Below are 21413 nucleotides of genomic sequence, written 5' to 3'. Positions count from 1 at the left end.
TGATGGTGATGGCGATGATCACTATAGGCACTAGGTTATGTGAATGAAGCGGAGTTCTTCTGCGGCGCCGTCTTGGCAAAGAATCACTTCCATGCCCCTCCATCCTCTAGCTGGGGTCCGGATTGACGGTAAACCAACCCAGTTCCTATGGCGGCGGTGTTGGTGCAGACAGCGAATGGCCACCCCAGATTTGCATAGAATGCGGATCGCGTGCATGGGGTGCTGGGCACGAGATTGCGCTCTAATCTCCCCCAGACCTCCGCGAGACTTAAGATGGCGTCTGCAGACTCGTGCAGGAGCTTTGGGGCTTTAGGTCAGTGGCAACAGTGGACCCCCTACTGCACCCCGGCAATGCACTCGAGCGGATCGAGCTGGATCGTGCTGGTTGCCGGAAAGGTTACCTACCATACGGTACGGTCGATCACGATTCTGGACACCGCGCGCGTCATACATTCTACCGAGGTGTTCCGGCGATTCCGGCCCGGCATAGCGTTGCAACGTTAGCACAGTTCACGGCCACTCGACCTCCTCCGGCTGGCTGATGGCCGCCGTGCACCTTGCCGTGACATTTAGCTAGCTAGAGGCGCACGGCTTCGAATGTAGATTCTCTATTACCGATCCCTACTGGCTTGGTCGGTCCCTGACGATGGTGCTGTAATCCTTGCCGCCGTTGCTGCTGCTGCTGGTGCTGCTGTTGGCGGTGATCCACCAGAATGATCGTGCGCCGGTGTTTGCGGATGCGGATGCGCGCGCGCGCTCTCGAACGATTGAAATAAATTAGTTTCCTATCAGAGGTGCCGCTCCTATCCACCGAGAACCTCGTTCAAGGTTGCTTGAACTGGGAATGGCCTGCTGGAGCGGTGCTGGGCCTGCGGTCTCCATTCGTTTCCTCTTCCTTTGCGACCGTGAACCACACACGCGCACGCGCCAAAGATCCCGAATTTTTGCTGGCTCATTGTTGACCCAGGGTACGGCGTCTGTTCGTCGCTATTTCTGGACTTCCGATCTTCGATCCCCCGTTAATGCGCGCTCGTAATTGATCGATGAGTCTGATTTTTAAACCGGAGGTCATAAACAAGAACGTGCGCGCCCGCGAGCCTCGCCGTGAAGGTTGTCCACGGAGGAAGCGTTCTTGTGACGGGGACCTGAGAACGCAATCTACGCTCTAACCTTTTCCTGCGACACCCAGCGATCGTCGAAGATCGAGTCCGCTGATCGAAACATCGTCCGTCCGACCGACCGACCAACCGAGAGAGTAGCTGTAAAAAGCTGTCCAAGTCGGGTCCAAGGAGTCCGGGCATCGTCATGGAGATCGTCGGTTCATCTCCAGCAGCATCACGTTTGGGGAGCCCCACGCGAACGAGATGCAAGAGAAACAACTCGCGACGCGACTGCTGCTGCTGTTGCTGTTGCTGCTGCTGTGGTCTCTGCGCTCAGCTTCAGTCGCCTTCAGTCGATACTTATGCCCCGGTTGGCCGGCGATGGGCTTCAGTCGGGCTCGAGCTTTTGCCCAGAGCACAACGGTTCCAGCGATCCAATCCAGAGCCTTCGAGCCTCCGGGGAGGCAGTGCAGTGAAGTTGCTTAAGTTGCTGCTGTGTGGCCATTGACTGTTCCCGTGGGTGTGTGTATGACTGTGTATGTGCGAGCGTGTGTGTGTGCTCGTGCCCGGAGCAACGGGACTCTGGAACAACGCGGAGCGATCCAAGTGAAGCCACGGAAAGTGAAGCAGTGAAGAAGGAGACCACCGTTCCGCACCTTCTCCTCTGCACGACAACGGGACTTGGTTCCAATTCTGTAGCTCTTCACTCTTGTTGCTGTTGTTGGTGCCGTTGTTCAACGCGAGTGTCCGAACCAACGAGCCCCGTGTGTGTTTTGGTGTGTCTGATTTTGCACAAAGTGGCCACACTTCTGCTGCTGCTGCTCCCAAAACAACAACCAATCCAACTCAGCTGACCGAGTTCTATTGGGTCCTGAAAGTGAAGCCCACCCTGACAACGTCTGCGAAAGGGACAACGGTGATCCAGATTGTGTCCGTGTCCTTGTGTGTGCGCTCGCGTGTGTGTTTGAAGCTTCTTCGAAGGAACGACGTCGCCAGATGACGTCGACACATCGTCGAACGGGAGTGATCATGGAGATCGCGGCCGTGTGCGCCTTGCTAGTGAGCTGTAAGTTTCGGTTTTTTTTTGTGTGCGGGACCACATCGCAAGAGCACTTCACCCCTCCTCTTCAGCACCCCCGACGAAACCTCACATTCCCCGCAACCAGCGCCCAACAGTTTCCGAGCTGTTCGAAGATCGGTCGAGAATCAGCAGGAGGAGGGTTCCGATCATTGTGAGGATCATCCAGCTCGCTCGTGGAATGAAATGAAAGGCAACCATCTCTCCCCCCTCCCCCTTTCCCCACCCCGCTACTTCCCCGTGTTTGCCCGTATTTGGGTCAATTGCTGCGCTGCGCCAAGATTGGAACGACAAGCGTCTGCGTTCGGATGGACTGCAGACGGAACCGTGGATCGGATCGGACACGATCGCGCCTACGTTTACAGGGGGGGGGGGGGGCTCCCTCCGCTTACCCCCCTCACCCCCCTCCTTCCCTTCTTACCCCCGAAATGGAGCACCCAGCAGCGGGGTGCTGTGCGATCATCACTTCATCATCATCCGCACCATCGTCTCGCTTCCTCGCTGCTCCCGTCTATACCGTTTGCGTGAACGAACGCAAGAAGCCGGACCACCGCCGGTCGTCCCGTGGCTGAGGCAAATTGCCGTGTGCTCCTTTCCTACTTCCAGCCACGGCTCGGGAGGGGGGGTGAGTGTTTTTGCCGCTTCGATTCGATCTCTACAGTCGGTTTCTGCACAAACAAAACCCGATAACAGCAAACGGCCCAGCACGGCAAGATCCACTAATGACCGGCTTTGGGACCGCGGCTGGTTCGCTGGCACGCTAGCTGGCCACCGAATTCACCGAAAAAATCATGCCGCAGACCCAGATAGCGAAGCGGCGAAGCTCTGGCGAAGAACCCGTGGCCAAGAGGCGGCGGCCAGGGCGGCTCGTGGCCAGAGTGCTGCTGCAACCCGGTGGCCAACTTTTGCCACAGCTCGGTCGGTCGGATCGGTCGCCAGCCAGCCAGCCAGCCAGCGCTCAGCAAACTAGTTGAGCGTTCCCCGGGTTACCAGGGCCTGTCCCGGTTTGCTTTCACGGCACGCAAGGAACGCACGCACGTGCTCTCTCTCTCTCTCTCTGCCTCGGTATCTGTTACCATTTCAATATGTTTATCAGCTTGTTGTGGTGTTCCTGTTCGGTTTTCACGGCGGCATACCGTTCCGTTCCGTTCCGTTCCGTTCCGTTCGGAAGATGGTCACCGTCGGCCTCGATTCACGGTCGCTGCTCGCTGGCAGACTGCCTGTCGGTCTCCACTCTACGACAATCCTCTACGCCGAGATCAAGTGGGTGTCTAGTTGGCCATGAAATGATGTTGAATAATGGACCAAACGGCTTGCAGGTCTCGGAGAAAAGGGAAATTTCGACCCAAATTTGGGCCGGTTCGTTAGGGTGGACTAGTGGACCAGCTTCCCTCCATTACCTGGCCACCGTCTGGAGGTTTTTTTTGGTGTAGATTAGGCGTTTTTTGAATTTTTGCAATTAACTCCCGCGCGCACCCGTCGGCACCGTCGCGTCGCGGTTTGATGGCTACGGTGTCCACCGTCCCGTCCCGGTGCACCAGCACGCGACGCTTTCCGTTACTGGAGCGTTACGGAGCCAGCGACAGTTTCGTCGCTGCTCGACCTGACCGTCCACCGCATTTGTGACTTTCTTCGTCGGTTCCGGTCGCCATTTTCCCGGCGATAAGAGGAAAGCTCCAATGGATTTTCTCTCGTCGTCGCTCCGGACGGCTGGAAAGGAAGGGGGCTAGCGAGCGAGGAATGGTAACGTTTACAAGCGCTGGCTGCTGGCACTCGTTTTCGGCCAAGGTGTGTGCTGTGCTAGATTTTGCGCTGGGGCACGCGAGAAACCGGCGCACGGTGTCGATTCATAATAAATCATTTTCATGTGTCTTTGAACGGGTCTGGTGGTAAGGTTGGTTGCGCCGTGAAACCATCACCATCGAGAGGAGTTCACTGGGTTTGAGGCAACGAGTATGTTGTTTTTCTTCCTCCGAGCGAGCGAGTGTCGCTCGGGCGCTTGTTACGCCATAAAGGAAACCATTTTGCGGACCATTCTTGGTTGACGACTTCCGGCGATCGTACGTACTTGCCGGCTGGGTTTCGATGTCGCGAGATTCTATCCTCGAAGCACCGCGGATCGATCGCTGAATGGCGTGTGCGAAGTGGCGAGGTGGCTAGGCTAGGCCCGGTCCAGAACCAGTCAAACCGCTTCGAGGCTCCGGTGTGCGTGTGTTTTCCATGATGGTTGCCGCTGGCTGAAGGCAAATTGATTGTGCATCTTCGTTGGGCCTGGATCGCTTGGCCAGCGTTAGCGCGAGCGGGGCAAATGCACGCCAATGGCCCCCGATGGCTGAGGGTCGGGGTACCGGGTGCTGTTATTTATCAAAGGTTAAACCGATTATGCAAATCGCCACAGAGACAGAGAGAGAGAGAGAGAGAGAGAGCCTCGCTAGGGGCTGAGGTTGATGCTGTTGCTTCCCTTCGAAACACACTTCACGCATCTCGGTGCGGATCACACCCGGTACCTTAACCTGCTAACGCTCTATGCTGTAAAGGTGGTGCCGAGCGGCCGTTAACGTGCGAAAATGGTTCTTCTCCGGCAGAGGGGGAAGCTGGGTTTTTTTTTTAGCAGAGAGTCGTTAGCATTAGATTGTTTCTTCTTTCGTTTTCGACTGTGATCGTTGCTGGTTTAAACCTGGTGTGAAATGGAGAGGGTTTGAATCGAGCGGTAGCCTTTTGATGATAACTATTAGATGTTTTTAATGGTCCAAATGTTGCTCTGCAGGCAAATCGTTTCAAAGATATTATACTTGATTTATTTTGTGTATAAGCGAATTGATCTTGAGGTCTTACGAATGACTCTCGAGCTATTCTTAGTATCAACTGTATCAAAACGGCTGAAATCGCCGAAAAGCTGATTCCCGTTTATGTCTACAAGAATGTATGAACGTTTGAGGTCTCCGAATCCCCGCTATAGCAACGCAATACCCATCTGGTCGCATAATTTACAACCAAAGAGTTCAACACGGAAACTCAAAATCGTGGACCGTTTTTGTGGAACGACCACCGTCACTAGAGATACTAGAATAGATCGCGGTAAGCGATCACAGGGGAAAGGACGGCCGGTTTTTTTCGAATTTGCAAATCAGTATGCTAATGATACCGCTGAAAGCGCTGCGCTTGTGAAATGCCAAGAAGGATGTTACAGCTTACCAGCTTCCTCTCCCTCTCTCTCTCTGTCTCTTCTCTCTTAATCTCCCCCGTCTCCTCATGTCTCCCGCCTCTACACCGGTGGAGGGCTATTAATCGAGGTGCGAAATTGAAAGTCTTCTACCGGCCAACCATCGGCACCATCGGACGAAGGGTTTTGTTCATCGACACCCGGCGTTTCCTTTCTCTTTTGTTGCTGCATTTAATGATGGCCACGCTTTTATGACACTCCACTCCGTCGTCCGGTTCGGCGGATAGTCGTTTTGCTGTCTTTCCTTGTTCTTTTGTTGGTGCGCGATGGCATGGAAATTCCGGGGACAGTGTTGCACTCCTCGAACGACAGAGAGAGCAAAAAACAGAAAAAAAACCAGGCGCCATTCCTTTCGCTTTCACATTAACCTAAGGGATACTTGTCGCTCCGTGGCGCCGTGGGCCCTCACTTGAACCGAACATCGCGAACGATGATCGCGAGGTCTCTGCGATTCTTCTCTGTGATCACCGCACGCCGCCTCGTTCGGATCATCGTCGATCGTGCGTTGAGTTGAGCTGTTGGGGTTTCGCTTGTCGCATGTAGCGTTGACGTAAAGTTGCAGTATTTATTGGAATTGTTGGCCATTACGCCGATAAACGGTACGATCGATCGATTGATCGATCGATAGTCTGCGTCTGCGGGGACGTTGAATGAGGTCGACGTGCGCACGCGACCTGTCTGATAGGTCTTTCGGGAGTAAAGGGCTCCCGTGCAACGCAATAGTAGCGTTTAACAGGCCAAGTGCGTCTAACAGACGCTAAGGTCCAGCGCTAATCACGACCTGCCCCGAGACAATCTGAATTTAATTAGATAACCACCGGGATTCTATGAAGCCCTTGTCACAGTAAGACCTGCGCATTACACCTGAACACGGAACCTGAATGCTGGATTCTGTGTGCCTCTGTGTGTGTGTATGTGCTTGTTTGTAAATTCGCGAACGTTCGCCACGGTGGGTACGGGTTAAGGAACGGTTACATCATCATCAGACAGACCGTTCTATGATTGCATCGTACGCGATGGCGATCGCAGTTGGCCGGTGCGACCATCGTCATCGTGCACTGCCTCCAATCGCTGGCTAACGATATGCTAATTTACGGTTAGGTAGGTTCGACAAACTCCAAGGATCAGTTGCATCCCTATGGCAACCTGCAGTGTCTCGGTTTGCTGAACATAAAGTATCACCAGAAAACCAAAGCCCCCCCCCCCAATCGTTGACGAGATCTACACGGCTCTGTCTGTCTGTGTCGGTGCCTCACCTGTCAGCCGTCTCCTTCTGCATCGGTGGATCCCTGCGGATTGGCCGATTAGTGAGCAAAGTTCACCGTTGCGTAATGTTTATGACCGTGTCGCAATATTTCTGGGCACTGTGGGTTCTTTTTTTTGTGTTTTGTCTTCCTCTTCTCTTCTCCGTCTCCTTTTCTTGCTTCACTTGCTTCAACTCGAGGCTCATCGTGATCTTCGACCGATGAGGTAAGCGCCGCCATTTGGGATCCCATGCAAATCGCTCTCTCCCTCTCCCCCCCTCCCAAATACGGACTAGCCTGACTGGCGGCCTTGAAAGTACTCTACACACGACGCCATATCCGAGCGGTCGGTCGGCATCATCGTCATCATCGGTGCTTGCGAATGCATGCCATAAGGTCAATGGACCACACTGTGATCCCTCGATTTTTAGGAGTGTTCCAACGCCTTTTCGGCTTCGACTTTCACCGTTTTCGCTAGACTGTCGGTCCGGACCGGCAATGGAGGAGGAGGAGGACGAGAAGGAGTAGTGATGAAATGGAGGGCAACGCTTCCTTGATGACAACTGCCGCCTAAGAATTTGAACATCGATCCGGATCCGGAGAGAAAATCACTTTTCCCTTTCACAGTTTTGTGTTGGCGTGTTTGTTCCGTGGTCCAGCATTCCAAAAGGAAAAGCCCCCCTCCCCGGGGGGACAGATCCGCGGGACCGAGCGACACGATTTTCACACGATCCCTGCCTTGCGGGGGTAATTATCGTTTTAGAGATTGTCATCCCCTTCCCCACCAAAGGCACTTTTGCTCGATGTCTGTCGTCGGGCAGGGGAGGGGGGGGGGGGGTGCATCGGACGAATTCCTTTCGCAAAGTCGCAGCCCATTAGCGTAATCAATCAAACGGGCAACGCGTGGACCGGGGGAAACATCGGAGTGATTGTTGATTGAGGTTTCAAGCGCTTTTGTTTGTGGACACAGTTGATTTGGCTAAACATCATCGGAGGTCGGATTTCACTTCCATAAAATAAAAAAAACAAATCACCCTGAAGCTGAAGGAACACGAGACAACCGTCACCGGGGTTCGCTGTCTATGTCGACAACAAATTACCCCGCACCAGCAGCACCAGCAGCAGCAGCTCACCGGTGACCGTAACCTCAACTGGTCCACCTGGTCCACCGAAGAGTGATGGTGGGAAAGGCAAACGAAAGTGATTTGCTTTCTTTCCTGCTGGCTGCTGGTGACGGACTTGCTAGGGAATGAAGAATGGCCGCGACCTGTGCGCGATGTACGTAGGGGATCCTTCCGCAGGTATCATTCAAATCTAAACTACACGCAGGCCCCTTACCCGTTGGCCGGCCTCCTGCTAGACCCCTGCTCGATTGCTCAATGGGCGACAAAGAGCGCCCGGACCGAAATGGAAAGGGGAAAAAATCCAATTAACCGAGGTGCCTCCATACGCTTAACCCCAACATGATCTGAAGTTGATTCGAAAACTGGTTTAACCCGAGCATGTACTGACCCTTCGGTGGGATGGAAGTCACGGGGAGAAGGAGGGTTTCCTGGGGCTCCGGATTCACTGGCTACAGCATTCCGAAACGACAGTCAGCACTGTACAGTCACTAAAAAACGCACTACTGCGTCAATACCCCACTGGAGCCATGTGTCTAATTTGTCTTGTTAATGGCTTGCCGTCCCGGGGCCATCTTTTACAGGTTTGCTGGTAGGCGAGAGCAACGGACTGCAGGGCTACTACGGTACTAAGATCGCCGATCTCACCGAGCTACACCATGCCGTCTCCGGATCGGTGTACGCGGTTGATGCCCGTACGCTCTTCCTGAAGAACTTCAACTACGACGGTGAAGGGCCAGGTAAGTGGAACCGTGGACCACCTGGGCCCACATTTTGGGTTCACTTTTATGACGCCACCTTTTCGATCCGACGTTACGCACACACACACTCCACCACCTTCAGCGGCCTACTTCTACGTCGGTAATACGCGTGCGCCGAGTAATAAGGGCGCGTTTCGGTTGCGCGACGAGCGGGGCCGGGCGGGCGTGCTGAGGAAGTACCGTAACGAGGACATTACCCTGTCGCTGCCGGAGGGCAAAACGCTGCGCGATATCCGCTGGTTTGCCGTCTGGTGTGATGACTTTTCGGTCAACTTTGGTGACGTCCAGATACGCAACGATCTCGACTTTCCCCGGCCTACCAAGATCGCGGGGCTGAACGGTGTGCACGATGTGTCGTCCGACAATATCGTGATCGTCGATGCGCAGACGCTGCTGATACCGAACTTTAGCTACGATGGTGAAGCACCCGGTAAGTTGACGTCAATCTCTCTCTCTCTCTCTTTGACCTCTGAGTTCTACTTACGGGTCATTGCTTACGTTACCCTTACGCGATGCAGATGCCAAGTTCTGGGTGGGACGTGGACCAGCACCGACGTCCCAGGGTATTCGAATTCCGGACGAGAATGGTAAGGAGACACCGTTACGCCGGTACGACAAGAAGACGATCGTGCTGACGTTGCCGGGTGATCTGACCGTGTTCGATATTGGCCATTTCGGGGTCTGGTGTGAGGCGTTCACCGTCGACTTTGGGCACGTGCGCATCCCGGACCAGATCAATGTGCCACCGTCGCTGAAGATGCTCGGCATTAGCCCGCAGGTAACGAATGGCACCAACAAACGGCGCAAACCTGGCGCACGTCCATCAGCTGCGGCCGGTTCTGGTGGTGGGCTGCTGGACTACGTTGGGTCACTGCTATTCTAGAGCCATCACATCTAACGGGGCACGGAACACGACACAAACAAGCGTTGCACACATGCCGGGGCTCGCGGGAAGGTTCACACATGCTCACCACATGCGCTTACCCTGCCATATCTGTATCATACATATATATATATATCCTTTCGGTAAGAAAAGACAGCCAGAAACAGACAGCACAGAAAATGAGACAAGGAGACTGGGAAGGGAGTTCAATGCACCTTCTTGCACCATATAATCATCTGCACTTTACGCTCTAAACCATGCTGTTTGCGCGTGCTGCTCCCTCTAACGGGGCTTCTGCGCGTGCTCGAGGACATCCGCTCACATCATTTCACAAGAAGCTAGAACGCTCGGACAGACACCATTCGCATCACATTTTGCTGCCCGCGAGTTCATCTTCTGATTTGCCGCGCGCTCGACCGTGCATGTCCCCGTTTAATGCCATTCTGTACCCATTCTGCTCTCGTTTACAGCAAGCACGTGTGTATAGTGAACAGGAATCGAGGTATTGACAGGCACCGTACCACCGTACGAGCCGTCCATCCTAACCCTGCTAGCCCTTTAAGTATATTGTATAATGTTTTGCCAACCAACGGGGGGGAGTTTTTCCCGCAGTTTTGCGTGAGGCGTGGCGTGAGGACATCCCCGGTGTCCCACATTCCATGCTGAAGCTAACGAGCCGAAGCAGAAAGCAGGGATTGAAGAATAAATTATTGCACACAACAACAACAAAAAAAAAACAATAAATAATCGCTTCAAACACAATGTACAATGTTTACTCAACCGAATACTTAATCTAACATAAACTCACAAAATTGTGCGATCGGTACCGGTGGTAGCGTCTCTACCGGTTCGATCGATAGCTGTAAATAACCTTAATCGGGGAACAGTGGAGATAACAAGCATAAAAAACTAACAAACATTTATCGACAGAGTACATGCTTGATCACGAGCTGTGCAGTTACGCAAACGGTGTCATTGCCTCGGTCTTTCATTGGATCGATCGGCTAGCGATAATGGATAGGCGCATGGAACCGGAACTCGCGGATCGCGGGTTAGGAGAACGAATCCGACAAAGGTGGTAACGGCGGCGGTTCTAGATTGTTACGCACTTTACACGATGCACTACGCGCTAGTTGGTGGGAATCGCCGATCGCAGTCGGTCCATTGACCAGTAATTAACTAATCCCGTTGTCCATGTGCGCGAAGTGGTAGGTTTGCGGTTTGAATGCGTAAACCGTTGCCTCGCTGCGGCTGGTATTCTATTGTTCGGTTGCGTTGCTGTGGCGTTTTGCATTTGTAAATTACTTGTTTATCTGCGGCTTCGGGCGCGCCTGGGAGAGCACTCAACCAAGGATGATCAGCGATCTGATTGAGCGCACGACCGCTGCGTGTAAGTATTCGCATGCCAGATTTGCGTGGATGGCTTATAGAAACTTGAATCGTACTATCGTTGTCTATGCCTATATCTGTACAGTAAAGTAGCAGTAGTGTAATAAGGTAGTGTATTGAGTGTGGATCTGTTTGTAGCTGTGTAGTTAGTGCATGACCTTTACTGCATGTATGCTTCGAATGCTTCGAAACTGTAAATCTATATAGCTTGGTGCTTGAATGATTGTACTGTTCGGTAATGTTCTCAAGCGATGCAGTTCTCGGGGGTTTCTGATACTAATAAATGATTCTTTCTACCTTCCTATGCCTAATGTCTGCCATCGTGTTATAGTCCAAGTTGAACTGCGAAGTTTTGTTGGATGACTTATCGTTTGAAGTCCGTTGGGCAGTTGCTGGCGAAAGTGTGGTCGTGCAGCTGGTAGCCAAGCTTGGTAAGCGTTCATTCAAATCATTCCCTTCACTACCATCAGCCATATTAATCCTGATCGTTCTATTTTGTATTGTAGACGATGGAGAGTACATGTCGTTCGGTGTTTCGCCGAACCCGCAGGCAAGTCAAATGGTTGGCGCTGACGTAGCGGTCGTTTGGGTGGACAAAGCGACCGGTAAGGGATACGCCCAGGATTACTACCTCGATGCAAAGTCCCAGTGTTCCGGTGGGCGCGGTAGCTGCCCGGATACGCGCATCACGGAGAGCAGCAACTCGATCCGGCTCCTCAACGCCGCCATGGTCAATGGCTACTCGATCGTTACCTACCAGCGGCCACTCCGTGCTTCCGACCATCTGGATTTACCAATCTTCACAAACACCTCGCAAGCGATCATCTGGGCAGTGGGACCGCTAAACCAGCGGTACGAAGTGTCCTACCATTCGCACTACCTGAAGGGCAACAAGATGATCGACTTTGGCCGTCAACCGTACTGGAACTGTCCGACACCGGAAGCGGATCAACAGAAGCAAACCGATCGCTACAATGCACAGCCACCGCAGAAGCTATCCCAGAACTATCCGGCCTCGAATGGTAACCGACGAGAGGACGCCGCAAACAGTGTCCAACAGCGGCCACAGCAACGCCCGGCAACGGCACAGCCACCAGCGAAGCCAGGTGCTTGGGAGATTCCACCGATCCAGTGCTACGAACCGGAGGATGGTGTATTTTACGCCCAGATGGGACCGACCGGTGGCAAGCAAGGATATCCGGCGATCACAGGTAGGGCGTGTGAAGAGTCCCACAAAGTGCTGGTGGCTTTATGGATTTCGTTTCCCTTGTTTTTTGTAGGTCATGTCGGTTGGGGTCTTTCTTGGTACATCAATGGGCTGCTCATCCCGGAGGTTAATGTGGTGCGCGGCAAAACGTACACGTTTGTCGTTGAAGGTGGCCACGATCCGAACGTACCGGCCAAGTATCATCCTTTCTACATTACGGACGATCCGGTCGGTGGCTACGAACATCAATCCGAGGAAGATCGTAAGGTATGGAGCTGACGATGGGAATCCATGGCCGGTGATATTCCAGAAGCACTGACCGAAGTCGTTTTAAATGCATTCCAGAATATTCGCATCTTTGCTGGAGTGCACCGCAGCCGTAGCGGTAAGCTGATGCCGACCGGTGTTGGCCGGCTTTGCAACTGGACTCCAAACCCCGACGGTCCACCGGCGGATGAGTATCCATCGTTCGGTGCTTATCAGCGGAGTCTCTCGCTAAAGTGCGATGTCGGTGAACCGGGCATCATTACCTGGACGCCGGATGCGGACACACCGGATACGGTGTACTATCAGTGTCTTACTCACCGGTACCTGGGTTGGCGCATCAACGTACACGATGCATGCGATGTGGCGCAGCCAAGTGAAATCGAAGAAGTTTACGCAGAGCCCAATGAGGACGTTTCGGCCGAGGAGTCGATACGGCACGAGTCGAAGGTGCTACCGGCCGACAACTTCCTGCAGCAGCACGAAAACTTCCTCCAGAAACACGAAATGGATCTGATCAAGCATCACAAAATGAACCCGGAAAAGCAACAGCACCAGCAGCACCAGCAGCAGCAACAACAGCAACAGGAGGAACAACACTTCGACATCAACCTGGAGGAAAACCCGGAGATGACACGGATCATTGAGGATGGGATACGGGCGGCCGAGGAGCTGGAGGAGAAGCTGAAAGCGAACCAGACGACCGGTGAGCTCGGTAATCAGACGGTTCACTTGGTTGGCCCGTTGAGTCATGGGGGTCCTCATGGGGTACCGCATGGACCACCCCATGGTCCACACTTCCAGCATGGTGGACCACCGGGTCACCGTCATCCGGGACCGGGACCCCATCCAGGCGGTCCAGTGAAGCCGGTACTGTCATCCTCCGGTCTACCGGTTTATCTGCGACCACCGAACGGTGGACCGATGTTCCGGCCCGTTAAACTGCCGGTACGTCGTCCGATCAGTATGGAGCGTCGTCCCGTTACCGGTGGCAGTCGTCCTACGCGCCCGTTTGTCATTCCGCAACCATCGATGATTGTGAGCCACTACCAGAAACCGGTCGGTCCGTTGATGCGCCCCTTCGTCAGTAAAAGCAAAATGCCGATCAAGGCGATCGCTCCGATACTGCTGCTGGGAGAACCCACGGAAATCAAGTCTTCGCCCGCGTATCGGAAACCAACGGTGGAGATGCTGATCGGGAAACCCCCGAAACCGACCGGTGGTGGCGCAGTTGGTAACTCCCCTGTTGCCGGTCCACCGTTTACGCTACCCGATATGCCGCCCCATCTGTTGACGGTGAATCTGAAGAAGAACGAACCGGTTCCGATAACGCTTCCGGTGCGTCACACCGGCAAACCGGTCCCAGCTCCACTGAAACCAAACATTAAGCCGATCTTCAAGAGCCAACCGCACGATGTGTATGAGCAGAAGGTGTCGTATGAGGGGCTGGCCGCAAACCATGGCTTTGAGCCGAGCTCGGTGGTGGTGGAGAGTGGGTTTAAGCCGATCTACCGCCGGAAGGATGATTACGATCTCGAGTTCGAGGATAACCGGGCGCACGGATTCCTGCGGCGTCAGGACGATGACATCGATGAGGCGATCGAGAGTGATGCGCTGATGATACACGGTCAGGACGATGCACCGGTGAAGCAGACATTCGAACCGATGTTCATCCCTTCACCACTGGATAGTATGGCGATGGCACAGGTGAAACCGGCAACCAAGACAGGCACCGGCAGTACGAGGCGGAACGTTGAGATTCTGCCCGATGAGACGGCCGATGTGGTAGGGGAAGATGAGGATACGCTGGGGGCGGCCAATGAGCGTGTCGATCCGTACTACCTTCCGCCGATCGGTAGCGATGGTTCGGAGGTTTCGTTTGATGGTAAAGCCGTACTGGATGTGTCGTTACTGAATGGTCCTTTGGGCGATGGAGAGCGACATAGTGAACCGTTGCCACCGACGATCGGTACTGGTAGTTCCAAGACGGAACAGCTTATCCGTGAGACGCCCCAGTTCGGTCCGTTCCGTGGGGAGATTCCTCCGATCGCGGACTATCTGGCACCGGCCACGGTTGCCATTTATGGTACGCGAGGTTCGAGCGCGGTACAGCCACCGATCTCGGAGTACGCCAACCCATTGCTACCGGGTGGCATTAGTCCGCAGGATGGCCTCATGGGTAACAGCGACGAACAGCAGCAGCAGCAGCAGCAGCAGCAGCAACAACAACCAGTTGGTAAGCCCATTTCGACTAAGCTATCGATCGTGAAGCCGAGCATGCGGGCGGATAGTGATGGTGCGCAGGAGATGCGACAGGAGCGTAGCAAGCGTTCACCACACCATCATCCGGATCACCATGGAGACAGCCATGATGATGGTTGGCAACCGGCGGGTACGGAAAGTGATGCCAGCCGTACTACTGCAGCGGCAGCCTCCACACGTGTGCTGCTGGCAGCCCTAGCCTTGATGCCTTTGGTCTTGCTTCGGTGAATTGCTTTTTTTTCCGTTAGATTAGAGAGGGCAGCTAGACGAATTAGGGGGGGTGCCGGGTGGTCCTGGAGGTGCAGTATTAGGAGGAGTGGCGTTAGTAGATGCATACTGTTTAGGTTTATAGTTTTATTTAAAAAAAAAAACAAACTCACAAAAACAAAACCAATCACCTAAAACAAACTCACACAGACAGACAGAGAGACAGATATTGTGAGGTCCAGTGCCGACCATGGGAGAACAGACACGTGGTTCCAGAGGCGGTGATCGTTAGATTGTTAAAAGTACGTTCGTTGTAAGCAGTGTTTTCCAGTCTTTCGGCTTTTGCTCGTTTGAGTAGCCTTATGAGCTGGTTTGTAAATAAAGAAGTTAACTTTCTCTATCCACTATCCGGAGTTACACGGTGCATCTGGAGCTCCAGATTCAAATCTTTAAGCGTCGTCGTAGCAACCGAATGATCTCCTCGTTTCCGACCATGTTGGCGTAGTACAGGGGCGTCAAGCGTAACCGATCCTTCACCTTTAACCGGCACTTGCGTTCCAGCAGGTGGCGCACGACGTCAACCGAGGCCCGCATGTAGATTGCCCTAAAGATGAGCGTCCAGTGGCAGCGATCCCGCGTCTCTAGACTGATGCCCTGCCCGAGTACGTACTTTACCATCGTCAGATCGTTCGTATCGATGGCATAATGGCCGATCGTCATGCCGACACAGTTCTGTGCCTGCAGATTGGCCCCACGCTCGATGAGATGACGCACGAGCGTTAGATTGCGATCATAGACGGCCAGATGGAGCGGTGTGACTCCGGTATCCGGGACACCGAGATCGATGTTGGCACCGGAATCGAGCAGCACGTTTACCAGGTCTACACTTCCGATTCGTACCGCGAGATAGAGAAACGTTTCACCGTGGACGGGGACATTGACGAGCTCGGGCCGGGTGTATAGTAGCCGCCGGACGAGGCCCGGTTGACCTTTCTTTACCGCCCGGTATACACCCATCGTTGAGGGAACATTTGGTAGGGTGCAGGCCTTAAAGATGGGCGACTGGTACACGTACTGGAAGTCGGCACCATCGGTTGGCTGGTGCAGGACGGTGGCCCGGAACGAGTAGCACAGATTCTGCTCCAGATTGCGTACCGTCAGGTTGGCTCCGGTACCCCAATACACGGTTTGCCATCGGTCGCGCTTGACACTGTAGCACTGCTCGACCTTGAACAGATCGTACGGGATGTCCAGGGGATTTCGGAATGTCCACTGGAAGGAAATGGTCGAGGTGGTTTGCCGTACGAGCGAAATTTCAAACCAATCGTCCGATGAGAGCACTTTAATCGGCATCGTCTACAGTTATCGAGCCAAACTGTTTGAGTAATGCTCCCATGGAGTCAAATACCCGAGTTGGTGCCTAGTTGTTGATTCCGTTCCTAGGCAGCCCATTGTTATGCTAGTGCGAGGGCTCTACTGGAAGGGGAGCGGTAACAACTGGAAGGAGTATGGTGCTTGTGACGAACATTTATATGATTTCTGTACCATTGGACGATGTTCGCATATTCTGCGCAATAACAAAGCTGTTAATGACACCTGTTGGACGCCAATCCTCAAAGTGGAATTGTAGTGAATTATTTTCAAACATTTTCAACATTTGAGGTAGCACATCCCTTGCGTCATCTGTGCAAATACGTCTACGCATTTCTCTAAACTATTTTAAATGAGTGAATTCGTTATTTTCGCGATGTTCTCTATTCTTGATTTTTATAGCAGAGCATTAGTAGTCAGCTAGAAAACAGTAAAAGAAAATCTTGCGTACTATCCCAACATATGCTTGTATGGAAGTTTGGGATTTTCATGCAAGATTCGGTTTTCCACAAAATGAACATTGAAAACCCAGTGCGCAAAAGTGAGCGCCCGAGGAAAAATACGAATGACTAGGCGTCTCCAGGAACTCATTTTCACTATTATGTACACTTTCGTCTTGCGTTCTCGTGATCAGCATGGTTTACTGGTTTTGAAGAAGCTAAAACATTTCTACACAGGTCTTCATTAATTCTTATTGTAACATTTTCTCTCCACAATATAGCAATGTAGGGCACTCCACTTAGGAAAATTGCAATCGAGAACATTGTGTGGGAGACTGAATTGAGACCGGAGATAGAGGTTGCATTTTCCATATAAAAGAGAATACTTTGTTCACTGGGATTCACTTGGGAGTTCAAGTAACTCACGATTGATAGTACGCCATGCACGGTTGGTGCATTGCACACTTAGCGAGGCTTTAATTTGATTATAGAAAGTAGACAACTTTTCTAAATCTAAACACATGTATCGAATCAAGATACAGTTTCCACTCGTTTGTGATTTAATTCTTTCAAATCAAAATAGTACATGCACGAAGCACAGTAAGGATTCCTTTAGCAGAATGGATGTGAAGCATTTTGATCGGTATTGGATATGTTTAAAGCAATTACACTGTAGCCGGTACGATTCATGTTTGTTAATGTACAATGCTTAAAACATTACAGCGAAGGAAGATCAGATTCAATTGATGTGCATACTTGGCAGCTGATTTTGGGCAAACAGTGGAAGAAATTTGGATCAATTTGATGTACTGCAGTAGAAGCATTCAGCAACATCCTTCTGGAATATCACCAGATTCCTTGGAAACATTTATAGCGCCATTTTTCAATCGACGGTTTTTCATAACTCGAACGCTATGCACTACGCGCTATCTCCAGCAGCAGGAACCATTTGTCAGCACGCTTACGTATGAGTTTGGTTCATTTGCGACCACTTATTATGTGCAGATATCGACAGCAGCAGCGAAACATTCTGCCAGCCTGCCTGTGCCCCCGCTTGGGTTCGGCGTGGATCCATCATTTGCAGTAATGATTTATCACCCAGCCCGGGCGCGGCAGAGGCAGAAGGTTAGGGAGCAGAAGGCTCCCCGGTCCCCCTCCCCCCCTCGCACTGACTAGCAAGCGGCCACGAAGAAGCAAATGGAGCGTAAATTATTTACCCTGCCCCTTAAATCAATATTCTTCCGCATGGCATCATTTTTTTTTGTGCCGGCCATCACCGTCAAAGGGGTGTCAAGTGGATCATCCATCCTGGTGCCCTGCGCCCCTTCCGTCCGTTCCTTCGTCGCTCCACTCCACCCTGTTTACATCAAAACCCTTCGCCGTTTGCCCGACTGGCCAGCATTCCATGCACCGCTGGAGCGTGAAGGATATGGCCGGCCGCTGGTAGAAGCCCCGCCGTCCACCCAATCCTCAGTGACAGTTCTTGCTGTGACCCCCGTTTCTAGTTTCTTCTTCGCCTTTTATCCTCGCGTTTCTGTGTGTGTGTGTGTTGGAGATTTTTTTTAATGCTTCACCCTCCCCGAAGAAGAGTTTGTGGCCACGGTTGAGCTACTTTTTGGGAAAAATCCCTAGGATGCGCCTGGATTGCTCCGGGTCCGGGTCAGGGTTGTTGCTGCTGTTGCTGCTGCTGCTGCTGTTGGCAAAAGGATTGATTCCAGCTCCCGGGAACTGTACTGCTGTGCAGCGCTCAAACACGCTTTGTTGCCACTTCCGCCACAAAAACATGTTGAAGGAAAAGAATAGTTCTAATCAATCTTCATTATCGCCAGCCCGCTTGAGTTGACCTCCCGCCTGCGAGGTCAATGCGAGATGCCTGCAACGAGGACGACGAGTAAGAGTAATTACTTCGCCAGCCAACGCACGGCATGTTCATCACAACACCAGCAGCACCAGCAGCAGCAGCAGCAGGAGTTGTAATTGAAGCGCATATTTATCAGCATCCCGTACGATGCCTCAATTAGAACGCCACGGACGGACCTGTCGGACGGACCACCAAACGTTGCGCCCCTAATTTCCGGTGTCCGGAATTAAAATCCCGATCCCAGGCTTCACATATCCCCGAGACGGTTCCCTTTGATCTGACCATCAAGCAGTGACCGACACGCCGCAACACGTGCCTTTTTAGGTCTCGTGGAACATCTTACCTCCCCGGAACCTCTCCGCTTCGCGTTCGCTTTCCGGGTTTTTTACTTGGGTTCGATTGTATTGTGACCCTGGCCGTCTCGCAGTCGGTGGTCTGCTCTCGACTGGACAGTGAACGATAAATTTCCGCTTTACGAATGTTTGCTGCTGGGGTATCCCTTGGTCCCATCGTCCGGTTCGGTTATACGCCTGTTTTAAGCGGCCTTACTTTTGACACTTCCGTTTCCGTCCGTTCACCCTCCCCCCCCCCCGCTCCCTTCCCACCCACTGAAGACAAAACAATATTTTCCGATCAAAACGATGGCATGAAATTGCTCGGAAGTTTATCTGCACCGGTCCAGCCCAGCTCCAGCCGGTGACAATGGGACACCGACAGAAGCATTCCAACGTTTCACGCCATAGTGGAGGAGGTTGCTGACCGACCGGTGGCCGGTTTGGTGTCATTTTCCGTTCCGTTCCGAAGCCTGTTTCCGGAAACTGTCCTCCAACGGATCGCTCCGGGTGTATTTGTGGCAGGTTCCGAATGGAAAGCCCGGGAAGAAGGTTGGTTGTTCGGGCAGCAGCCGGCGGTGGGGCAGGGATAGTTTTATGATTCCTGCTCGGTAAGATAATCGCCGTTGTTGTGGCCGGTATCGGTAGCGGCCGGATGCTTCTTATTGTTCTCTTTCTCTCGCTCTCTCTCTCTCTCTCGATGTGTGCCAGTGACGGTGTCGGATTGCTGGTCCGGTCCGGTCTGGACGGTGAGCAATTGACATTTTATTCGGACGGTCCCGGTGGCAAATGGAAAATAATAAAAATGCCACTTCGCCCTTCACCTCCCGTTGCCATTGTTTCACGTCACCCTTCAACACCAACACCAACTAAAGGACCGGACGCCGGTTCCGGACGTGCGCAATCTATCTGTCCCCTTGGCCCGGGTAACTGATCGTTTGATCTCCGGACAGCCTGTTTGTCCTGTGTAAGAAAGGAGTGGTGGTCTTGCTGTTGGTGGTGGTGGTGGTGCGACTGATGCTGTTGTTGGTGCTGGGACGCATACTGATTTCTGCATAACGGACCGGGCGGTCCCCGGGAATTTCGTTTTATCTGCTAAGCAACTGCGCGTTGTACTCCTGGTGGGAGTGAAGTGAGTTTGTGTCTCACTGAATCCCTTTTTCCTACATTCCCGGTCGGGCTTGGGCTCTTCTCACCCCCCCCCTCCCCCCTCTCCAGCTGGGGGCGCCATGTGCTACAACGGTACAAGCAAGCGATTCGAAATTGATTTACGGACGGTGGCGCGCCACACGATGTTTTCACGCCCCTCTCTTACCAGAGTGACATCTCAAATTTAGTGGAAAATAAAGCAAAAACCCCGTCCCTCCCACCCCCTCCCAGTACGCCATGGAATGCGCGGCGTGGTGTGACCGGGGACTGACACCGCAAGACGTTCCGTTGTCCCTTCGTGCACAACGGCACGTCAAACATGCTTTTAAATTAAACTGTCCCCGGCAGTTCCACTGCAAACACGGAAGAGGGGGTGAGGGGGTGTGTGTGTGTGGGCGGTAGTACTGGCCCTGAAGATAAGAAGACACACCCCGGTGAAGATGTTGATCCTTTTTGCTGGTTTTTTTTTTTGGAGAAGGAAAATTGATTTTCTCACCTCACTTCAAGCCGGTCACACCAGCGACCATTACACACACACACACACACACACACCCCTCCGCGGGGTGGAAAACCAAGCCACAAGGGAGCGGTCCCCATGGCCGGAGCCTGTCCCCATGGCCGGAGGAGTCCCATTAAATTCCGGTTCCTTGTGTGCGTGTGCGTGGGGCGCGCGGACACGCCGCCCTCTTGGATGCTTAACGCTGTCATCGTAAATATGGCATTAAACTAGAATGTGTTTATACCGGGCTCGGGTTCGGGTGCTGACCCGTTGTACCAGTCCGTAGTCCGTAGTAGTCGTGGGGCCATGGCGTCCACGGCCGAGTGTCATGGCGGCGTAATTCCACTCCATCCTAAGTGCAAAGTTTGCACGGATCGGACACCGCGGGACCTCACCACGCCACGAGAACGCCACCGGAGAAGGAATTTTATGTCGCTCGCTGCGCCCTCGCTGGTACCTTGAGGGGGGGGGGGGGGGGGGGTGCAGGGTCCAGGTCCGGTCGGGCTTTTTGTTGAATGTCGATGAAATGTTTCAACCGGGAGGAAGGAAGGAACGAAGCGAACAGGAACAGCAGGGGCCAGCGGCCAGCGTGCGCGTTGTCCTAACAGCAGCATCCCGAGCGCGGTGAACCGGTGTTGTCCACTAAGCAAACTTTATTCGTTCGCGCTCGAGAGTTACGGTGTACGGTTTCGTTTTTACTATTTACTTCGTGTTGCCGACACACACCATGGAGTAGCGGCCGGAGGCGGCAGCAGCAGCAGCAGCAGCAGCAGTTCGTTTCATTAAGTGCCTAGCGGGGGATGTGGTTGTGTGTTGGTGGAGATGCTCGCGAGATGCGACCAAATAAAGTGTCATTAAATGATAGGTTAGGGAGGGTGCCGGGTGTTAAAATGTTTATTTCTCTTTTTTAAGAATCCGTAATCGGCATCGGGACCGCTCCGCTCGGTTCACTTTAATGAAGGTGATTCCCATTTTGCTATAAACGTGCTGCTCCCTCGTACACAACGGAATCGTAAGGTACT

The 21413-nt window shown here is 53.0% G+C and overlaps 2 protein-coding genes across 3 annotated transcripts; one reads left to right on the top strand and one right to left on the bottom strand.

Annotated features, from left to right (window-relative positions):
- The first annotated feature begins 1482 nt into the window (after positions 1–1482).
- LOC125951095 (protein Skeletor, isoforms B/C) lies at positions 1483–14975 on the top strand. Of its 2 annotated transcripts, XM_049679652.1 has the most exons (8): positions 1483–2166; positions 8351–8506; positions 8610–8957; positions 9046–9305; positions 11131–11230; positions 11306–12010; positions 12080–12273; positions 12352–14975. In XM_049679652.1, the coding sequence occupies exons 1-8, from the start codon at positions 2097–2099 to the stop codon at positions 14758–14760; spliced, it is 4242 nt and encodes a 1413-aa protein (XP_049535609.1). In that variant the 5' UTR covers positions 1483–2096; the 3' UTR covers positions 14761–14975. The 2 variants fall into 2 exon arrangements, with proteins under 2 accessions (XP_049535609.1, XP_049535610.1); XM_049679653.1 differs by lacking the exons at positions 11131–11230; positions 11306–12010; positions 12080–12273; positions 12352–14975 and adding an exon at positions 9881–10996.
- Positions 14976–15180: 205 nt separating this feature from the next.
- On the bottom strand, positions 15181–16092 carry LOC125951068 (putative ankyrin repeat protein RF_0580). Its single transcript, XM_049679589.1, has one exon. It carries the CDS (start codon positions 16090–16092, stop codon positions 15181–15183), a length of 912 nt encoding a protein of 303 aa, XP_049535546.1.
- Between the last annotated feature and the right edge of the window lie 5321 nt (positions 16093–21413).

Source organism: Anopheles darlingi, chromosome 2 (genome assembly GCF_943734745.1).
Source record: "Anopheles darlingi chromosome 2, idAnoDarlMG_H_01, whole genome shotgun sequence".
Lineage (NCBI taxonomy): Eukaryota > Metazoa > Arthropoda > Insecta > Diptera > Culicidae > Anopheles > Anopheles darlingi.
The sequence above is the reverse complement of the archived record's forward strand: the minus strand, read 5'-3'. Positions and strand labels throughout refer to the sequence as shown.

Excerpts from the sequence above, each read along its gene's own strand:
- LOC125951068 (XM_049679589.1), bottom strand. The coding sequence starts at position 16,092 with ATGCCGATTAAAGTGCTCTCATCGGACGATTGGTTTGAAATTTCGCTC.
- LOC125951095 (XM_049679652.1), top strand. The coding sequence starts at position 2,097 with ATGACGTCGACACATCGTCGAACGGGAGTGATCATGGAGATCGCGGCC. Across the intron at positions 8,958-9,045 it reads CTACGATGGTGAAGCACCCG|ATGCCAAGTTCTGGGTGGGA; the intron begins GTAAGTTGACGT and ends TACGCGATGCAG. Across the intron at positions 11,231-11,305 it reads GCAGCTGGTAGCCAAGCTTG|ACGATGGAGAGTACATGTCG; the intron begins GTAAGCGTTCAT and ends TTTGTATTGTAG.